The sequence below is a fragment of the Gadus morhua genome, chromosome 13, assembly GCF_902167405.1.
Source record: "Gadus morhua chromosome 13, gadMor3.0, whole genome shotgun sequence".
NCBI lineage: Eukaryota > Metazoa > Chordata > Actinopteri > Gadiformes > Gadidae > Gadus > Gadus morhua.
In genome coordinates this window covers 10626890-10649248 of record NC_044060.1, presented here as the reverse complement: position 1 = coordinate 10649248, position 22359 = coordinate 10626890, and the positions used below count along the sequence as shown (strand labels likewise).

The following is a 22359-nucleotide window of genomic DNA, read 5'->3' as shown; positions in this document are numbered from 1 at the left end:
CAGCCGCAATACTATGGAATGCCATTTGATGAAATATTAAATAAATAAATATGGCTATGAAATATATAAATTAGGGACTCAATATATTGAAATAAATACGTTTTTCAAAAGAATACCATATTCAATTCATAATACCACATCCATTCATTGGATGTGTTTATTTATTCCATTGTCTTATTTATTTATTTAATTCCATGCAAACCTACAGTTCATTCTTTTGTTCTTCTATCCTAGGCTAGTGTTTCTAGGCTACACTATTTTACACATGGATTCATTATCAAACTCCATAATAATTTAATAATCTAAATAGGCCTACATAGGGAATTTTAATGAAAGTACGGAGCACTTGCTCATATTAACCGGCTATATTAGGTTGAGGGTTAAATATTCTCCACTGCATTGCCTTGATACGATAGCCTACTTGCTGGAAAATGACGCACATTCGTAACTGATAGTGGACGCGATTGTTCGTTCGATTTTTCGCTCAGTATGTCACGCTTGTTAATGTCTTTATTCGTTAAGTCTGTGAAGTTAAAGGCCCTGAAAGAGCTGACCTCTGCGGTTCTTTACACCGCGATGGAAACGCAGCCCACAATGGTCCCTAATGAAAGTCCAATTAAATGTAGTTATTGGGACTTGAATAGCGGCTTTAGACCACCATCGTGTGGCTAGAAAAAATAAGCAGCACAATAGGCCTATATCAAGTTTAGTGGAACAATACGTTTCGATTTTCTTATTTTTTTTTCTAGAAAACGTTGACGCGCAATAAAAATGCATCGCATACAATATTGACATTTTACTTTTTATATATATATATTTTTTATAAAATAGCTATTCTAAATACCCGCGATACTTGGCGTTTGACCGCATTCTTCTGCTTTTTCTTCTACGTCGTTACTCGTGAATTGAAAGCGAAGCTGCGAGGGCTGAAGTTTATCCTCCGCCCAGCTCACTGTAGAACTTACGAGAGACGACTACCACCCCTTCCCTTTCCGCATTCAAGAAACCAGAAGAAAGCGTGTGTCGGTCTGACATGAGCCGGGACAGGAGAGAAAGAATACCACAGCACAGGACAACATAAAACACCTCGCATTTGTTGAAGCTGTCGCTGTGGACCTGACTGAAACGCTTAGCATTAGCTTTAATTTGAAGACATCCGTAGAGACTAGGTAGAGTTGTACTCGTTTTTGACTTACTCCGTGGAAGACTGCAGCCGGTAAGTGACCGTATTGTACTAGCAGGGACTAGTGCTAGGGGTTAGCATGCTAGCTAGCTGTACAATGTGCTAGCTAGCCGCCGGTGCTCTTAACAAAACGAGACCGGCCATAAACATGTCTGAGTCGTGTCGCATCGGCTGCGAGTTATAATGTCTTTACAATAACGTGATTATATAGACATGCAGGTGTCGCACAGGGATACTTTTAAAGGGAATTCTGTCCAACTACCCTTTTAACGTCCATTCAAATTAGCCTAGGGTTGGATATTTACTCAACCCGACGCAGTAACGCTGCTCTATCACTATTTGATTAGCTTGTATGTTATAGTAACATCTTGTACAATAACCTTGTTACCAAGTCAAGTAGATATTTTCTTGGGTGTCAGAGTCTTATGTTTCAGCTAACTCCCTCGGTCTAGATCGGTATAACCTTTCAATGTGAATAAATGTGGATCTTGTGGTATTGAAATATCCCCCCTGGTATTCACTTCTGACGGTAGGCTGAGAAGATGCCCCCCAGATGCAGATGGTTGGAGCTGAAGCAAGCAGGGAATGAGAGCTTCAAGAAAGGCCAGTACGGAGAGGCGTCAGAGCGTTACAGCCAGGCTATCAAAGAATTCGAGAAGTCAGGTGGGTTTGTTTCTGCTGATCAGGTGATGTTTCATGTTTTTATCAGTGGATTAGGGTGGTTGGAAAGTCTAGTAGCAGCTATGTACGATTGCACTAGTATTCTTGGTTTACCATCATCTTTATTCGTCTGTGACATTTGTCTCCCTTCATACACCATTTTATGTGAAAGGCAAGATAGCATTTGGTCATTGAACAAACATTTTCTTCCTGTGCAGGCAAGAAGAGCCCAGAGGACCTGAGCATTCTCTACTCCAACCGGGCCGCCAGCTACCTCAAGGATGGAAACTGCAGCGAGTGTGTGAAGGACTGCAACATGTACGTACTCACAGGCTTTCTCCTAGTCCAGTCCGTGTTCTCTCCTAGTTCACGTCTGTCTGTCTCAGTTGAACTAGTCTTCCTGTCTTTCTCTTGGACTTGTCACTATCTGCGATAAACCAGCCTGCTGGTTATGTTTAGTTAGGTACGACGCCAGTAAGATGATTTTCCAATTCATTCTTCCATACTTTGAATGCATATAACCCGTGATTACAGGCTTCAAGAGCTGATGAGCTCCTAAAAGCCTTCCTGGTTGTTGTAGTTTTCTGGGGCTATTGGCCTTGTATTGACTAGGTTCCATGGTGTATGCAGGTCTCTGGACCTGGTGCCCTTCGGGGTGAAGTCCCTGCTGAGGCGAGCGGCGGCCTACGAGGCCATGGAGCGCTACAGGCAGGCCTACGTGGACTACAAGACCGCCCTGCAGGTGGACTGCAACATCCCCGCCGCACACGACGGAACCAACCGGTAGGATTATTGACCATTTAGTTCAACTATATAGCAGATTGTATCCAAAGAGACTTGAGGTGAGTTCAGATATACGTCATTAATGAGCAGTGAAGCAGTGTCTTGCTCAAAGATGCCTACAGGTATGGCCAGGGGGAATTGAGCCCAGGAACATTCCTAATAAAACTTAAACAAATAATGTTTGCATAAAAATACTGTCACTTGGGACAGTATTAGACATTGTATCAAGTGTGGTGTTGACCTCCTGTGTGGTGTCCCAGGATGACAAAGGTTCTGACAGAGATGGACGGGCTGGCCTGGAGGGAGAAGCTGCCAGAGACCCCGGCGGTACCGATGGAGGTCCGAGAGAGGCTGGCCCAGCAGGCTAGACAGAGCTCCAACACCCCCAAACAGCAGCATAACGGAGCTAGGGACGTACCTGGTACGCAGTAAACACACACCTAATCCATGTCCCGCTATTAACTGCCCTGCCAAGGCAACTGCAGTATCTGTGTCAACAGGGAAACTCAGAAAAATGACTAGAACGTTTTTTTTTTTTTTTTTTTTTTTGGACCACCCAACCAATTGTGTTGTAAGTAGTTGCGTGGAATACTATCAATAAACAATGACTCCATAAGTAATTTTTGCCCTAAAGAAATACTCAATGTTTTTGACATGAACCCAAAAATACAGATACTAAGCGCTGCCTTTGTCTAACTATGAATTGTTATATATAGGCAGTACAACAGCAACGTGCAGTAACTCGTGTTTCAATTCCGATATCTTGTTTTTTTTATGTCTTTTTTTCATCTATTACTACATTCCATTTGTTTTTAATTGTTTATTTTAGATGTCTATGTATTTGAATAGCCACTTAAATGAAAGTAGCGATACGTAACATTTCAACTAGCTCGTACCTTTAAAATTACTATTAGTCAATGCTGATCGATGGTGGTTTAAATATGTTAATAAAATCACTTCCTTATTCTACAAATAAAAATGCTGGGCGCATCGTACCTCTCTCTTTGTTCTTAAGGTTCGTACCTTTGACACTTCCAAACCCCTCCCACTCGTGCCACCAAGGCCAATCGAGCTACACTATGTCAAGGCACACATTTGTCGACGGAAGACCATTATTTCGTTTTTTGGAATTCTGAAATTCTCCCTCCGATTACCTGCACATTGCGACTCTAAGTTAAAGTTGAAATAATTTACTAGCTTGTAACTTAAAATGACCTGGACATATATGTAGTCAATGTTGATCGATAGTGAATTAAATAATGTTAATGGGAAAATCACATCTTATTTTTTACAAATAAAAAAGGCTCGCCGGCCAGAACACTTTGCTTACATAGCATGTTGCCCTGCCATGTTTCTACAATGGCATAGGGAAGGGTAATGGCCCTGGAGAGGACACTTTATTATCTTCGGATCGCTATCTTACTAGTAAGCTATGACCTATAGTTTTACAGACAAATTGGCGAAATACAGTGCATTCTATTGAGGAATCTCATCACTTGACACCTGGGTACTCCATCACTTGGGCAATGAAATCATTTTTTAAGTACTTACTGCCACTTTAGTCATAACTGAGTCATAACTCATCTTTACCAAGAAGTCGTAGATAAGATTTGGTTTTGTATGGCAAAATATCTAACTCCAACTCTCTTGCTACAAGTCATTTGTCACCCTCTTTATCTCGCTCCTCTTTCTATGCCTCTGATGCATGCATACTAACTATTGCAAGTAAAGTCTTTCTGTCTCTGATCAGTCAGACTGTATGACTGCATTCATGACTTATACAAGTGTGTCCCTCAAATATATTTGTTTAATGATGCCAATATATGCCCAAGATGATAATGGGAATTTGCTATACAATTTTTAGATGCATTTAAAATGAATATTCTGTATAGAACCGAATGTAAGGAACAGTGCAACGGGAACATTTCACGACGGAACCAGTCAGTCAGACTACCAATGACGTGCTTCCTCAGAAAGGTTTTGTTTCCCAAAATCAACCTTTTTCTTTCTCCCCGCCTTAGCTCCTAGTCAGCAGGATGTGCGCAAGGCCCAGGTCCTGAAGGATGAGGGCAACGCTCTGGTGAAGAAGGGCCAGTACCAGAAGGCTGTGGAGAAATACAGCCAGAGTCTGAAGCTCAACCCCACAGAGATCACCACTCTCACCAACAGGTCTGTTCCTTCTACCGCCGGCCCTCTCTCCGTGAGGCCTCTCCTACACCACCAGCTGTGCTGAATAGCGCCGCCCCTGTAAATGTGCATGAAAGACCTGCTGGCGTAGCGCCACTTATATTTTGTATGGAGAACCCTGCGTCCATCCTGATTCTACACCTCTATCGTCCTTCCCTATACACCCGTTTACCCATTTATTTACCTTGTTTTTCACTGTTAGTCTCTCTCCCCCTTGCTCTGGCTTGACTGAATCATTCTGTGGTGAAAAATGGCTCCTAACTTTGTGTGTGTGTAGGGCTCTGTGCTACCTGTCAGTGAAGCAGTTCAGGGAGGCGGTGAGGGACTGTGATGAGGCTCTGGTGATGGACGGCAGCAACATCAAGGCTCTTTACAGGAGGGCCCAGGCACACCGGGAGCTCAAGGTGACAAGGACCTCATCATCATAATAGCATGGCATTAGTCTGCAAATTAAATTATTGAAGGATGCATTTATTTCTTGTAACAATACTCTGGTACCGCACTGATTTCAAGCCCTTTTTAAATATCCATTTGTGACATCACAAGTTTGAACCCCCGGATGTCTCTTTCCCCACGTGTGACCTCACAAACGATGTATGGTGTCTGGATAGAGCAAGTGTTCATTCCCTTCCCCCATTCACGTTGACCGCACCACCTGGTAGGCTGGTAGGATTGTGATGTCATGGCAAATGGACATGGCTACACAGTGTCACATCTGGTGGCACCAATATATAACACAAATCGCTGCGGATGTTGAGTAGAGTATGAGGCTTTGAGGACCACGGTTTAATGGTTCTGCATGCTCTTTTAGGACAGCAAAGCGTGCATGGAGGACCTCAACAGGCTGCTGAGGGTGGAGCCCAAGAACACGGCCGCACTGAACCTGCTGCAAGAAGTCCAGAAGAAGAAGTGATAGCTCTCCAGGAAGGTGGAGGAAGTGGTGACAATCATGTGACTGCCTGGAGAGGGGGGGGGGGGGGGAGGAGATTGAGGAGGAGAGACGTTTGGCTGGGCAGGGACATGATTGGTCCGTTTTGGAGAACAGAGCAGGGTTACCGCCTTCCCTTGAACGCATGTTAGGAATTCTTCAGCGTTTGTCCGTTTTGAGTTGAAGCAAGTGTAGCCGTGGCTAGTTCAGCCGGCCTCTGTATTTAAATACCGACGGGACAATCGTCCGTTTATCTTTGGTCCAGTGTCTTCACAATGGCCCATGGATGAACAGCAGAGTTTCCAGCTGCCTCAACAACTCACTCCCCTCTGCCGCCGGAGCCTTCAGTATATCAGTTTCTGAAAATTAATTTTTGCTGAGATATTTGTTGTTTACTAGTATTTATGAATGTTAATGACACACTCGCATACCAATAGTTCTTAAGTAACTTAAAAAACAACTTCTTTAAATTAAAATCCTCCTGCCTTTGCTGTTAGGTAAACAACTCATCAGTTATTCAGGATTATTATGGTCTGTAAACCTGTTTTCTTGTTCCTGGTTTGACTTGGATGTCGGGTGTGATGCCCTCGAGGATATCCTGGGTGTTTTCTTAGACCGGACTAGCTGGCTAGTTTCTGATTGGCTTAGACTGGTTTTGTGTGATGTTATGCTAAGTCACATCACATGCACTTAAGTGAGCCGATCAGAAACGCATAAAAAATGTATTTGCTTGCTGATACTGATGTGGTTTGATCTGTTTTTTTTAAGGCTGTACCTAATAAAACAGATGAACACGATTCAGAGCATTGGTTCACTGTGAAGGATAAGATCTCACTTTCTGCTTCCACGTAAGAGCAACAGCACTCCGCTTGGTTTCTAGTCATCAAGATGACCTCCCACTACGGGATGTTTTTTAGTTACATCCGGTTAACTTCAATGCCTCCCGGTGACTTCAGCACATGGTTCTGGGATGGTTTGGGGGGTGTTCTGCGACTCCTTTGTCCTCCAAAGTTCAGTGGACCTCGGAGGAGGAAATCCACCACACACTTTCAAACTCAACCGCTTATCTTTCATTGTTCTTTGGGGATTTCATCATGTCTGATCAATAGCAGCCGTCCTCGGTTTCACGTTTGATGTAATGCATACTGAGGATGTACTGTACGTTTTGCCTGCTTCAAAATTTAATGGCAACGGTTGACCTGTTTGAATTACCTTTCCAATAAAGTTCTTACTTGGTTCTTTCGTGTTCTGTGAGCCTACCTGAGTGTCATGGCTGTGGCCTTTGTTTGACATAAAGCTGTGTTCACATAATCTAGTGTCTCAGCATGTTCCCCATCAGTATGGCTCAGCTAACGCCTCATCAACATCCCTCCAGACCAACAAACCTCATGGAGAGAATATTATATTAATACAATCAAAGCTGATCAAAAGCCTAACTCTTTCTTTGTTTTCTTCAAACCTATAGACGTACCCCTGGTTAAGAAGGCCTGTTTATAAAGGAGAGGGACTCTGTCTTGACCTCACCCACTCTCGTCACTCACAATGTACTGAAAATGGCTGCAGATGAGCCGGTCTCGTGTGATATTCCATGGCAGTTTTGGTTTTGGTTTACGTGTGCCCTTTATAGTGTACTAGCTGGGGCGTTGGTGCTCTGTAGGTGTCTGGTTCCCTACATAGTGCACTACTTGATATATTGCACTGTGAAAGTGTAAATGTGATTGGAATCATCTCTTCACTATTTCCCATGATGCATAGCAGCGTTCATTGTCAGAAGATTCAACCATCAGAGGTGAGGACATGTTAGTTCTTCATGCGTCTACTTGTTTATGCGGCCAATTCCAATAATTTGTGTCCGAAGTCCCCCAGTACCCTAAATATTGTGCTACATAGTGATTTATATATATAGTGGAACGAGGCACTAGTGAGTCAATTCCAGAACACCTTGTCTCCCGTGTGGACTAGGAGGCTCCAGATTTCCTACTGCCAGTGCATGGGGGCTCTCATGCGGACTACTCTAGCCTTACAATGGAGGTAAGATTCCACTTCTGTGTGAAATAGCTGCTGTATAAGGCCGTATGCTTGTATTTATACAAGCATAATATAGATACTGGTGGTGATCGATATGATTTGAATGTTGTGTGGTAGAAATCTTGGGATGTCACTTTTGGGTTGATTTCAAAATGGCTAATCAACATTTCACCAGGGGGTCAAATATGGGCTATTTAAAAGAGCAAAAATCTATAACGTTCCAGCTTGCATAATCTTTTATTTTAGGAAATATGAGTAAGGTGTGGTGTGTAAATGTTAATATTTAGGTTTGATGTACCACAACCAAAGCCACCGGTCACAATAAACAGCAGGGAAGCTTCTCAACTGATAAAACTTTTATTTTCACTTTAAATTGTCTTTTACATCTTTGTCCTGTTTATAACATGTACGGTGAAACTAGAGTTGGAATTATTTTTTAAAAGACATACACAAATCTAGTATTACGTCAATAACCGGGGGAAGAAGATGGTTAGGAAGATATTTTTTTTGGGGTACTTTTTTTTTCCGGGGGTGTCTGAGCTAAATTCTAAGATCTCACAACCACGTGCGCTAAGCAATAAAACCGCCACAGAAGCAAAGTAGATTTTTTTTTGTTGAGTTTTAACGTTTTTCTTTTTCCAGCAGAATACTGATCAGTAAAAACAGAACGTTTGTTGAGAGAGCAGATATACACACAGACTCTGAGCCACACTCACTGCTGCATGGGATTCTATTCCCTCCTTATCAAGCATAGATTAACTGCCTTTTAGTTCAGCTAGAGACAGATGGCAAGGGGTTTGTGATATTTCAATTCAGTGCATGAAAACTTGCCCTCAGCGAGAAATAAAATAAAGACATGATCTTCGTACATCTAAAAAGGAGCGGAATGGGGAGGAGGATGGTAACGATGAAGAGTATTGAGACACTGACTGATTTAACCGTTTAATATAAGCTGCGGATGGTTGAACCGTGGCCGTGTTTGGGTCATCCCCCCCTTTGGCAGCAGATCGATGTTTAAACATCCAAAACTATTTAACCATACCAATAAAGATATTGAATGCTTTAAATTAGGTTGAGCTGCTCAGTAGATGATTCAATTCAGATTTTGAAAGTTAGTGTCATAGGTACCCTTTAATTACCTGTAGATAAACACGGGAGTCTTTCCTGATTGGCTAACAAACAGGCCTCCTTGGTGTAAAACTAGAGTATGGAGCACCAGCAGGTGGCACCATTTCCCGAGCATTATACTGTTTGTGTCGCCACTCTACGGCAGATCACATTGGTAAGTATTCAGCAGAACCGTAAACTTTCTCAAATGTTTTGTAATTCGTGCGACAGGCCAAAGCACTGCCTAACCCCCAACCACTCCGGCTAAAAGCACTTAGTTGGACAACCGAAGAAGTGTGAAAAGCAAAAGGCCAGTCCAAACCCATTCCTAGAACTTGTCCATGTTCTTGAACACGGTGTAGAACTTCTTGATGTTATATCTGTGGCAGCCACATTACACTGTAATGGATTCACTTAGCTCTGTGATTGACATTAATAAGGGTGCAACTTCAAAGGCTATCACCCTCTTTGAAGTTTACAGGAAATGTGTGTGGAAACGCTGAGCTAAAGATGGATCTTCATGTGGCTCAGAGTTTTGCTGCTTGTTTATTTAATTAAATGAAAACCGCTTGCATTGATATTTGAGGAGACAGTGTTTATTGACTAGGCAATTTTCTATACTTTAGTCAGTGTCGCAATACTGCCTTGGATGAGCCTTCTGTATAAACCTCAGCACCACGTCTCGGTCCCAGACAAATCGAAAACAGACCGTCTTCCCTTCTGTGGGGGAGAGTGCTTCCCCCCTCGCCGGGCCCGGTGTATCGCGCAGGAATAACTAAACGTCACAGTTGTTTGTTCAAAATAAACGGACAGTTTAATAACCTTTGTTTGTTTAGAGTGGAATAAAACCAGCCATTTTGCCAGTACACTAAGAAGCTGTCAAAGGGAGAAACTATATGAATGCATTAATCGTCTAGACAGAAAGGGAGGGGGGGGGGGGGGGGGGGAGGGGGTGAGGTGGGGATTATATGACCAGGAATGTGATCTTATATACTTAGTGGATTGTGGGGGGTGGGGGGGGGGGGGGACGAGAAAAATAAAATACAACTTCCACCATTAATTACATCTGTTTGTTCTGTACGTCGTTTTGTATCTGGGACCCTCCCCGTGGGGTGACCACACCTCAGGGGATGGAGTTATTCATGTTAGGGTTTGGTGTCTACCAGGTGGTGCGGGTTAGAGCACACCTCATGCCGCCGGGTTATACAGAAGGCAGCGGTGGAGACACAGCATGTGTGTTTGAGATGAAGGGGGGAGGGAGGGGGAGGAGGGAGGAAGAGTGGAGGTGTGGAGGCGGAGGGAGCGGGGAGGACGGGGGACGGGACGGGGGGGGGACGGGGCGAGCGCTTTAGTTCTCCCCCTCGCCGACTTCAGGCTCGTCGCACTGATGTTCTGATGTCCACAGCTGGAGACAGAGAAAGAGACAGAGAGAGGGAGGGAGGGAGAGATAACCACCGACAGGGAGGTAGGGTAGGAGAGACATACAGGTGGGAGGGGGGAGAGAGAACGAGAGATATCCTTCATTAATCAAATCTCCACCAAAAGGCCGTTGCAAATAATTGCCTCTCGACAGTCGAGTGTGTGTGTTTGTGCTTACAGTCAGGTTGTCCCTTAGTAACTGCATGATCAGGGTGCTGTCTTTGTAGGAGTCTTCGTTTAAGGTGTCGAGCTCAGCGATCGCCTCGTCAAACGCCTGAACAAAAACACAAAAGGCACATCCATGAACAGTGTCAACTGTCTAACACCCATCCCTGTAAACACTAGTCAACACCTTGCAGTGTAAACATTATCATACACCACACACACCGAACTGTATACATTATCAGACATACTAAACTAAGGGGCTGTAGTTAGTTAGCAGTATTTCCCCGCAAAGGTCAGGAAGATTTCCTGTGAAGAGGAACAGGGATCGATATTCCTGGAAATTTACATTGGCAATTTGCCTGCTCAAGACCTAGTATCATTTCAGGATCAATGCCTGAATGGCGGTTGTGAATAATGCAGCGCATTTTCCCGATAATTTCTGGATACTGGACAGTTTCCGACATAAGGAAGCCCCTCTCCATTTCACGCTATCGGCACTCCACAAGTGTTGCATTACCGCCATCGGCTGCCCGTAGTACGCCGTTGTTATGCCATGTGTGAACAGGCGCAGGACGGTACCTGCCATTCTATCCCAGTAATTAACCGGGACGTTTGTGTGAAAGGGGCTTAGCTTTGTATGTGTGAAAGGGGCTTAGCTTTGCATCAGTCATCTCATCTACTTCAAAAACAGACAAAATGCCTACTATGTGAACGCTTAACCGCCAATAAAACACTGTTGCATAGTTTATGCAAGGTGTCTTTGCATAAAACACCATTCTTTCTTTATTTACTTGTAATCCTGTGATGGCCACACAAAAGGCACGCACTGAGCAGGCACTAACTATACCTGCTTGGCCAGTTGGCAGGCCTTGTCTGGGGAGTTAAGGATTTCGTAGTAGAAGACGGAGAAGTTGAGGGCCAGACCCAGGCGGATGGGGTGCGTGGGCTGCATGTCCTTCTTGCTGATGTCAAACGCGTCCTGGTAGGCCTCCTGGGAGTTGTCCACCGTGGCTGTAGCGAGGGAAGGAGGGTAGGTATGGTTGAGCATCCAGTGCAACTACAATTCCCATGATGCATTAGAATCAGTTGCGTCTGTCTACTGAACATTTGTGAAGGTGTTGGGGTATCACACCCAACTGAAAATACAAGTGTGGATTTTGTTTTAGGTTTAAGTGAAGGTTTAAATTCAGAGATGGTTATGTATAGATATTGGGTTAGAGATGGTTAGGCTTAGATATAGATGTTCCAGAAGAGTGAATATGACATTCACCAGAGTCTAGACAGACAGCGGGCGGATTCCAACAGGTATATTGGGATGACTCATTAGAACAACAGCAGCCTAATGCTCTGATCAGAATCCCTGTAGCTTTGGCCCAAGATGGCGAACATGCGTCACACCGTCTGGAGTCGCATCTCATTAACGAGGGAGGTGCCTCCCCCCATCTCAATGCTGATATCCAAGAGGGGGAGGGGTCATTTTGACAGCTGACTATTATGGGGTTCTGTTGCTTGGCAACAGGTTTCCACAGCCTTCCTTCCTTGACAACGTATCAGGATCAAGATAGTAAAAAAAAAAAGCTTTATCTGATTTCTGTTTATCAGATTTGAACTAAGATGATGTAAGGTATTGTAGTTTAGGGGTTAGATTTAGGATTGAGATGTTCATGATCAGACATATCCTTCAGTAGAAGCAAGCGATTAGAGAGTAGGGAGTAATGTAGAGAAAGACTGACTTTTCTTGCTTGCTCCGGAGGCGACCTCTGACAGGTATCTGAAGTAGTCTCCTTTCATCTTGAGGTAAAACACCTTGCTCTCCGCCTGGGTGGCATTGGCGATGAGGAACTTATCCAGCAGGTTCTAAAAAACACAAAAGAAAAAGGTCAGCTCAGACACACCTCAGACACAGCCCCCATACAAGTTACAGTGGCATGCATAATTCACATTAACCAAAGATAACATCTGTATCGTACTTTACACGTGAACTTTTGCAGGTAATTGGTCTCTCACACACACACACACAGGGGTGTGTTGAATAGTATGCCACTCTACTATGGCATCCAAACCATGGTAATAGTTTGTATCCACTGTAAGAGCTGCATACACATAGCATTCTGGGATACTTTATTGTACCCGTACCCCATGGAGCCAGCATCTGCACTCACTCCATTCTCTGGGCCCTTCTGTCGGGCAAAAATGCCACCATCACCGCTACGCTTGTTGAATTAGGTCACCCTATGCTGAACAGAGCGCAGGCACGGGGAGGGAGGGAGGGAGCAGAGACAGTATTGGGACAGGGAGCGGAGGGGCCTATATGTGGCTCACCAGCACGTCCTTGCAGATCTCCTCCAGCTCCGCCTCAATCTTCTCGCGGTACTCGCGGGCCATCTGCTGCTTCTTCTCGTTGCCCTCCGTCTTCTGCTCGATGCTGGAGATGACCCGCCAGGATGAACGGCGCGCCCCCACCTGGTGGGGAGGAGCACAGCAGAGAACAACGTGGGTCAGCCCCGGGCACACAGGGTAGACAGACCTCGTGAGGAGACCACGCAGCCGTGGAAGGCATCGACATGCACCAACTCATTATTTTATGTGTATTTCTTCACGGCATTATTATGCTTTATTATAGAGTGAGAGAGAGGAAGGTATGGGAGAGAGGGGAGGACATGCAGCGAAGGACCACTGGCAGGATTCGAACCCGGGTTGCTGCGTTAAGGACTGGGCCTATATGGTACGCGCTGCATCCGGAACTTAGTATTGCGTAGCGTCTTATCCTAGCTATATTTGTTGTAAATGTGGAAAGGGTGCGTGGCACTTTTTTCTATGAATATCTTTACTGTACCGACAGCGATATATTGTTGTTTTTCTTCCTCCTGGCAATTGTACTTATTGCAAGTCTTTTTGGACATAAGCGTCTGCTAAATGCCCTGAATGTATATATAGTAGAGGGGGCCTTAATGTCTGCGGGCTGCGTACCCGGCCACTGCAGAGAGGTACGGAGAATGTATACTTTACAATATTATCATATTTTCAAAGTGTCCCCCCTTTTTTCAGGGGGCGTGTTCCACACCAGGCCCAGCCAGGGATCAACTATTTATTTAACTGTCTCTTTTCGTTTTGTTTTACATTTGCTTGGTTCATACTGGGATGCCAATGTACTCCCGAGATAGTTTCCTTGCATGCACAATCCAAAAGACCTTCACACGTTACTCACAACCACCACGGGCAGTGCCTCATTAGAGCCCAACAGTTAGTGGCTGTCGAGTCGTATACCATGTGGGGTGGGGTCGATCACAGACACGTAAGCTTTGTGTCACGTGGATCATACGAGCTGATGACTCAGCCACGTGGAAACTACGACCAGTTACTGTAAGTATGGTGCGATGCACTTAGATCTTCTGGGATATTGATATAATGTGCAGTTGTCGATTGGGTTAAACACCCTGTGTGGAGAAACAAACAATCGAACAATCTGGGCGTGAAACATTTTCAAACCAAAACCGACTGGCGGAAAGAAGTTTAAGAACCACTAGTGTACACTTTTGAAGAGGAAGAGGCGAGAAAGCACCGCTTGTTTACGCTCAAAGAAACCACATGAAGGGTTAAGCAGCCACTTCACAAGCAGGTCTGGCTACGCACGTCTTGGCTAGAGAGTCATCCGAGTGCAGCCGCTATGACTCATAGGATGTCCTTCCTACGCCACACAATACAGGCAGTGCCGGCCGCCCTAGGCCCCGAGCGAGCCCTGAAGGCGGCTAATCCCCTCCATTTCATCTCCATGCGATGGGTTGAGATAGAGGTTTAGAGAGACATGCTTGTGCCCCAGTTCTCTATAGGGTAGCTCTTAAGAGCTAAGAAGGTGCCCGACATAAAGGCACTTTGGATAAGCGTCGAGATTGTAGTGTTCAAAACATTTAAATTTGGTTTCGAATGGATGAATCCTATGCTTTTATAAGGGCACCTGCATCTGAATAACTTCTTTCTGCCCAAAGTAAATCTAGCCTTATTTTATATTGTGTGCCTGCTTTTCAGTGGACACTGCCACTTGTGATGTCACAACTGGATGGATTCTGATGACTGATTAGCCTCACAACTGATGGTAAACAGTGTTTCCCCCAGTAAATGTCTTAGTTAAGGTGGTCAAGGAGTGGGGGGGGGGTCTAACCCAATTAAAAAAGCTTGATGTCACGACCATTGTTGTGAACACCGATGCATTATTGATCTTTATTTTTACACCTGATGGAAGTATGTTTTCTTTCCCTACGAGAGTTTTCTACTTTGTTAATGCATAATAATTAAAAAAAAATAATATTTTTTTTTTTTTTTTGATAATTTTTTTTATTTATTTTATATACATTGGTAGTCAAGGCGGGGCCCTATTGTTGATAAGGCGGCCGCCTTAACAACACAGTGCTGGGGGAAACACTGGTAAAATAGGGGCCATTGATAGGAAGAGTCTGAACTGTAATACACTGACAAGCTAGCAGACTGCAGCAATGAATCAGGTATGGAGGAAAATATATAATACCATAAATGCATATGCATATGGGTTTTGTAGATGTCTTACTTATTACTATGATATTAGACAGCAGTTTGGAGTAAATATTTTAATTTTATTGCATGAACCAGGGGTTTTGGGGACTAGGGGGTTAGGGGGGCCTAGGGGGTTAAGGGGGGCTCTGGTCGATAGGTCGCCTAGGGGGTTTGGGGGGGGGGGGGGGGGCTAAGGGGTAAGAGGAACAGGGTTAGGGAGGAAACAAGGGGTTTAGAGGGTTATGCTAGGCCCTGATCTTTGGGTCCACTAGGGGGTTACAAGGACCAGGTTTTTTGGGGGGTTATTAGGGGGTCGAGGGGCTACGTACCACGTTCTTGTAGGCGACGGACAGCAGGTTGCGCTCTTCGTTGCTCAGCTCCACCCCCTGCTCTGTCACAGCCTTCATGGCCGCCGTCATGTCGTCGTAACGCTCGGCCTGCTCCGCGAGCTTAGCCTTCTGGACCTGGTCGTTCTTATCCATCGCTAGGCTGGAGGACACACACACACACACACACACACGTTAGTTCTCAGTTTATAGACTGAATGAAAAAATAAAAAATTCCCAGGAAGAGCTGTAATTTGATGACTATGGTTTGAATGGGCTGAGCTCAGCTTCAAGTGGAGCCTGGTGATATAGTGTTGGTATGGAAAATGTGACCCGGCGGCTCGTCGCTGCGGTTTGACGGTAGGGCTTGGTTCCTGTTTCTAGGCTGGAAATGTCTAGAAACAAACAGAGTTTACTTCCCCTAGTTGGACAAGGTTGCTAACAGCAGCTATGGTCTTGAGTTTCTATTGAAATGTCAGGAAGACAGACACATTGTTTCTCATTAGAGGATCTACCAAAAAAATAGGGATGCATAGATACTATGTTCCACATTGTATGGGGTGGGTCATTTGCCAAAATAAATAAAATAATATTCGGGATCTGAATGCATCAGTGGACAAATCTCAGTCTACAACGGTATCTGAAGCGTGGCTTGTAGAACCTCAGGTCAACAGGTTGTTCGGAGGAGCAGCTTTCACAGTGGTTAGAGATTAGCAGCAGCAGAGTAATCATTTAAGACAAGAGATATTGAATAGGCAGACACTTAAGGTTGGTGGTGCGTCAGTGTCGGATTGGAAAGGAGAAAGTGGTGTTGTGCTAATTGGATTAAGGGGCCTCTAATTCACCACCAGATGTGAGGCTGATTAGTCATTACAAGCCATTTCAAAATCCATCAGCTTGTGACATCACCAATGGGAGTGTCCACCAAGGTAAAAGAAAGAGCGATACTTTAAAATGCATTAGGTATTTATTTTTCAATCAAGCATATTGTGACATACATTAAAATCATTGTCCCATAAGGGGGGTGGGGGAGTGAACGTGTAATGCAAAAGTCACACCGCATGAAATACTGGATCAATATCATCCCGATCAGTCAATCAATCAATCATTTAACCCCCTCTGGCTAGGCCGACCAGTGAAGGAGAGCAAGCAAATGAATCAGAGCGAAAGATGGCTAGGTTTGCTCAACTTTGTATTTTTACAGCACAAATGGTCACTTGCTGATGCAGATTGGGGTCTGAACGACGGGAAATGCATACTGGGATATAACGTTTCCTGAAGTCTACAGATTTGTAGACTTGTTAATTAAGGAACATCCATGCGAATTGGAATGGCCTTTTAAGGTTCTTGCAGCCCAAAGGTACAGTATTACATGATGCATTATTCATGTAGAGGAGGCACTTCTATCGAAAGCAACTTACAGTGAATATAGATACAGGTCGGAGCTAGATAATGATAAGGAGCAGGTAGGAGTTGGATAAATACAGAAATAGGTCATTGAGGTAGGGGCAGGTAGGGGTTGAACAGTAGAGAGAGAGAGGTCATCAAGGAGCAGGTAGATGTTGGATGGTGAATACAAAAATGCAGGGCTCCGGACTAACTTTTTCCTTGGGTGCACTGGTGCGCCTAAATTTTTAATTTGGGTGCACCAGCACGTATTTATGGTGCACCCAAGTTTTGAGTTGTTGAGGGGGGGGGGGGGGGGGGGGGCAACCGGGCAGCTGCACCGATTGCACCGTCGATATTTACGCCATTGATTAATAATATTTTGACCATTAAATAAATGCCTTAAATAAATGCCGAATCTGTATCTCTCATAAAGAACATCGTCAGACAATGCCAAGGGATCGGTTCTGTCCCGAAAAACCCTCCGTCTCCGGAGAGACGCCTGTACGATAAGTGCGCCGAGGTCCATGGAACACCCACAAATGTTGACGCCATTATCGGAGGAGGGGCTAGGAAGCTGCGCACGCCGATATAAGTAGCCGATCAAATTAAATATTTGGTCGCACTACCCCGAATTCTAGGCGCCTGTGCGCCCAAATTTGGCGCACTCCGGAGCCCTGAAATGGGAAATTAAGAAGCAGATAGGGGTTAGATAGTGCATGCAGGTTTTCAACGAGCCGGTAGTGGTTAGGCAGTGAATAAAGGTCTTTAAAGAGCAGCGAAGGATACATAATCTTCCTAAAGGATGCTAAGGAGCATCATATTTGGGATGTCTTCCTCGTATGAATTAGCTCCGCTACATGATGTCTATTAACCCATGTTCCTAACGAGCGTTCATCGCGACTGGTGGTGGAAAATATCTCAAGGCATAACTAGGCAGGGAATAATCCCTTTTAAAGGAAGGTGCAATCCAGGAGATATTGTGTGTCCTTTTGAAACCCTATACCGGAGCTCCATATTCTGGGCCCCAGGGGGGAGTAGAAGCCTGGCAGAGCAGTACTACCAAGACAGTTTGTTGGACTACTAGAATAATGCAGTGAAAGGTCTAAAACGCTGGTCATGTTACAAGCAGAGGAGTCAACACACGTGTTCCGCTTTTAAATATAAAATGTTGGCTCATAAAACCAGTCACGCAAATGTATATGATCCAGTAGTCCGGTTGGCATCTGTTTGAGACATCACGTCGCCTGCCGTTTGTAGAACATATTTTGCATTTTAACTGAATGACCTTATCTTGAGCGAGCCCGATGAGATAGAGTCACACTGCATTGACGTCATGCAGTCTTTTAAAGACAGTACATTACCTCGCAAGTTCACACCACGCACACCCCAAATTCACACACAAGTTCACACACAAGTTCATGCCAAAAAAGGTACAAAACTATAAGTCACACCACACACACACACACCACATCGCAATTTCACACACACACACCCCAAATTCACACCATACACAACACCACAAGTTCACACACCCAACACCGTCCACAAGTCCCCATCACACACGACCAGCAGGGACGAGAACCACCCTAAGAAACGCCCCCCACACTCCAGCACAAAGCCGCTCCTAGACCATCCCCCCGGGGGGTCCGGTCGCTACAGAGAGGACACTGCCTGGCCTTCATCACCGTTCCCGATCCCTTTACTATCCCTCGGCTGACCCCTATCAGAGCCTTATCTGTGCCTTATCTAACAGACACAGTAAACCACTCTAACCTTTAAACTTGGTAGGGAGTAAAATTATGTTTTCACAAGTAGGAACAAACCTTGATAATATGGTGGACATTTTAAATGTACACACTATTTGATATACATCCATTTCCAATCTGTATCTGTATTTATAGTTGAATTGTACCAAGAAATAAACACTAACTTCAAGCTAACATTAGCATGTTCTTTAACACTAGTGTTGGTCCTGATATCCAGGCATTGGGCCTAGCCGTTACATAACCCCAGGGCAGACGAGCGTCTCCATTTCAGCTTCGATCAAAATGTATTCGTATTACATTTTTAGGAGAGTGTGAGCTGACGATCGTTAAATAGGCGTGGCAGTGTTGGCTTATAGAGTGAGCAGGTTTAGCAGGTTTTCAGCTGAACTGGCGCTAGGGTTGGGCCATAACCTTGTACGGGAATATATCGATTAACCCATTAAAGTGCCCATGAAACGTCACCTTCCATTATTGAGTAGGCTCGATACATTATTTTTTCTTTTTAAAGGACGTAACATTGAACGCAATTGTTTGCTATCTTTCGTTTTACCATGTCAGAAAACAATTTTAAAATAAATCATAGTGCTTAACGGGACTGTACACATATATATAGCAATTTCCATTTTGAGAAACCTCCCCAACAATTGTAATTGCACCATGACCGATATTTCAAAGCTCTTACTATTACTTGCATGTGAGTAGATCAGTACAAACAATGAATCACAATCAGGTATCTTTTTCATAGTCACCATTGTCACTCTAGATGATGTAGGAAATAAAGGAGGTATTAAATAGCCTTATAATGTTTCTAAACACAGTCCTCTTATGTCTTCATTATGGAAAGCTACATTCAAACCTATAATTACCTCATCTTTATCTGTATACATTGCTTTTGATGACCCGACTGGTTGAATTTCTATTGTTTAAGTTTCCAAACAGGGAAACGACCAGGAAAGACTAATATCCAAAACATGGATGTATTAAAGATCACTCAGCCACAACATGCCATTCACTGGACTATTTTATACTTGGATTAAAGAGATGAAACGCCATCATAACATGAATGATAAAACAACGTAATGTGGCGTTAGGGCATATGAAGGTGTTCACACACATATGCCCTCGACTGTCAAGGGGAGTCAATTACTAGACGACTCAACTTTGCTGTACAATGTTGTCTTATTTTTGCTAAACTAGAAATTGGTTCTTGTTTGTGTAGAACCTTTGACATGGAGGCTTTTCATTGTTTTTATGCTTTAATTGATAAAAGACTAGTATATGTTCTTAGACTGTGAGATTTTTTGGGGGATGAAAGCTGAGAAATATCAAATATCGACATTGTAACTTTTTTTGTATTTCTAGATATTATTCTATGCCTATATTGCCCGGAAACTCCTGTGAGCTGCTTTCAGAGGCGTGTTCAGCCCACGTGTATAACATCCTGTCTGTAGTCACTTGCACCCAGGCACCACCGCCTAAAAAAACAGATAAAGGGATATACTATGATATAAGTATCCAGGATCGTCTATTTCATGCACCGTGGAAGTCTGGATATTTAATTGATGATAAAATGCTCAGAACTCCTGAGAAAGACTGCAACAAAATCATTAGGATTTCCTCTGCAGTACGTATTCAGTAGTATTCTCTATAGTTATCCCAATTAATTAGAAAAATAGCTGGTTGTTCCAAGTATACAAAGACAAGTCTAAATTTAACAATTAAATTTAGCAGTGGATTGCTAAATAAATTGTAGCATGCCCAATGCGTAATCTACAAATACAGTAGTAATCAGTGGACCAGAGGATGAAATATGCTATTATGTGAAGTATTATAGTTTAATTGCATGTGCCAAATTAATTCTCAATAAATGCTTAGCAACAATAATTACAAAATGCAGAATGTTTGCATATAATAGAGATAAAATCATACAAATACACGTTTTGCATTCTTATTTAAATGTTCCATTTACTGTACTCTCTGCCGAGCCTTCTTTATTTCCCTGGGATAAATAATGTCTACCTCATCTTATCTGTATTCAATGTATACACCCTAGAAGTGATGCTGTACTGCGACTAACCCATTGGATTGAGCCCAGGCGCGGCATACATGAGGCCTTTACATTACACACGCGTGTGTACTTCCCCGCTGCATTGTCACACAGACATACTATAATCGATCAGAAACGTATTAAACGGTCAGGCAACCTTGACAGTTACTAAACCCACCAGATAACTGCGACTGTCATCTCAAAACCACAACTAATTAGAGCACCCCTTCAATTCGCTCCAAACGTCGACTGAACTAGATATGAAATCGGCATACGAGTTCTCTCCCGGTGCAGACAACCTATTCCGGTAACGATCACTGCACATGTCGGTAAGCGTTACGCCCTCTCTGTCGCATTCCCTTGCGGATTTTTTTTTAAGATGGAGAGATATTGCCCTTAACTAGAGCGGCGGCGGCAGAAAATTCCGCACACCGTTCCTTTCATACTGCATCCACAAGGCCTCGCGGAAAACAGGCTGAAAGGAACGGCCGCGCTCTGCCGCTGCGCCTTGCGGAATTTGAAGAAAGGAGCGATCATAGCGCGTTAGCGGCAGAGCGCGGCCGTTCCGCAAGGGAATGCGGCAGAGAGCCGCGGCCGTTCATTTAGCACGGACGCTAAGCTCAGTGACCCACTTGAGTCGGAAAACGTGTGGACAGTTTAACGGTATATGAAAGGTCGACCTCCATTTCACAACCATAAATTGTCATTGTAAAACGCTGATTCGAGTCATGTTCACGTTTTGAAGTGAATGCGATGGTAGCGCCCAGGAAATGGTGTGCGTTGCGCTGGGCAGCGAAAACACCGCAACGCGGCGAATGAGCGCAAAGCCATACATCAGCGATTACAAAAACCTGAATATATTTTATGTACAGTTCCTCCTAAATGTGTCCTGTATGTAACCTCTGCTCATTAGCCTAGCTGCATAGTAGAAAGCCGATGGGCATATCGGTCAGACGCGGCACGGCTAAGCTGTCAAAATGGCTAAACTCGCCTTCCCCTCCCTCCCTTTCACTACGATCCGATCTGCACCAAATCACACCATCCCACTCGGTGATTTCGCCACAAATACGGTTATTAGGGAACCATCCAGGATCACTAAGCCCCATAGTAACCTAAAGGCAAGTGATTTGTAGAGCCATTACTCCTTGCGCTTGAATCCCACACCCGTCTTGGCCTAAGTCCTTGCACCCAGCCCCGGACCACAATAGGCAACCTTCCGCCGCATAGAGGCGCGACTGGCCGTCGGGGCCCGTGTACGGGTCGCTCAGTTAACACAAAACAACCCTTATTTCCCCGTTGATAACATGTCAATCGAGCCGATATAGAGGTGGAACTCACATTTTAGAGTGCGCTGGGAGAGATCCTGCTATTTATTCACGGGGATGATGTGAGTGCTCGAGCCGTCCTGCTGCTCCGGGGATTCAGGGCAGTACCACTTCCGCCTGCTCTGACACTTCCGCTTCCTCTCAACCCCACCCCTCCCCCACGCCTGTAACCATCGCGACCGAGCCGCGGGGCTTCCCGGAGTATATTGCAGGGGCTTTGACGTCACATGAGGACCATGGCAACCGCGACAGTGGATGACGTGCTCCGTATCGCCATGGTAACTGTCTCTCGTCTCCGGCCGCTGTGTGTGTCGTCGCATTTAGAGTTCACTATCGTGTCATAAGTGCGCGCTGTGGTTCGACAATTCCAAGTTATTCAACTGAAATGTGTTATGGTAGTCAAAGTAGTCGGTCTTGTGTGTCCGTCTGCCTGCCTGTTTTATTCTCTCACTTTACTATTGACAGAACAGTAGGTTTAATTAAAAAGTGTGATACAGTGTTGTTGTAGTTCGTGGAATA

The 22359-nt window shown here is 44.4% G+C and overlaps 2 protein-coding genes across 2 annotated transcripts; one reads left to right on the top strand and one right to left on the bottom strand.

The window, feature by feature from the left end:
* Positions 1–712: 712 nt before the first annotated feature.
* Positions 713–6979, top strand: tomm34 (translocase of outer mitochondrial membrane 34). Its single transcript, XM_030376022.1, has 8 exons — positions 713–1216; positions 1717–1846; positions 2062–2161; positions 2474–2626; positions 2887–3047; positions 4648–4795; positions 5091–5217; positions 5625–6979. Exons 2-8 carry the CDS (start codon positions 1726–1728, stop codon positions 5724–5726), a joined length of 912 nt encoding a protein of 303 aa, XP_030231882.1. The 5' UTR covers positions 713–1216; positions 1717–1725; the 3' UTR covers positions 5727–6979.
* Positions 6980–9874: 2895 nt separating this feature from the next.
* ywhaba (tyrosine 3-monooxygenase/tryptophan 5-monooxygenase activation protein, beta polypeptide a) lies at positions 9875–22005 on the bottom strand. The gene is made up of 7 exons (XM_030376023.1): positions 21854–22005; positions 15317–15476; positions 12783–12923; positions 12194–12317; positions 11308–11471; positions 10474–10569; positions 9875–10281 (listed from the first exon to the last, which is right to left on the bottom strand). Exons 2-7 carry the CDS (start codon positions 15467–15469, stop codon positions 10225–10227), a joined length of 735 nt encoding a protein of 244 aa, XP_030231883.1. The 5' UTR covers positions 15470–15476; positions 21854–22005; the 3' UTR covers positions 9875–10224.
* Between the last annotated feature and the right edge of the window lie 354 nt (positions 22006–22359).

Excerpts from the sequence above, each read along its gene's own strand:
- ywhaba (XM_030376023.1), bottom strand. The coding sequence starts at position 15,469 with ATGGATAAGAACGACCAGGTCCAGAAGGCTAAGCTCGCGGAGCAGGCC. Across the intron at positions 11,472-12,193 it reads CTCCGGAGCAAGCAAGAAAA|CCACGGTGGACAACTCCCAG; the intron begins GTCAGTCTTTCT and ends CCCTCGCTACAG. Across the intron at positions 10,282-10,473 it reads TACTAAGGGACAACCTGACT|CTGTGGACATCAGAACATCA; the intron begins GTAAGCACAAAC and ends CTCTGTCTCCAG.
- tomm34 (XM_030376022.1), top strand. The coding sequence starts at position 1,726 with ATGCCCCCCAGATGCAGATGGTTGGAGCTGAAGCAAGCAGGGAATGAG. Across the intron at positions 2,627-2,886 it reads GCACACGACGGAACCAACCG|GATGACAAAGGTTCTGACAG; the intron begins GTAGGATTATTG and ends GTGGTGTCCCAG. Across the intron at positions 4,796-5,090 it reads ATCACCACTCTCACCAACAG|GGCTCTGTGCTACCTGTCAG; the intron begins GTCTGTTCCTTC and ends GTGTGTGTGTAG.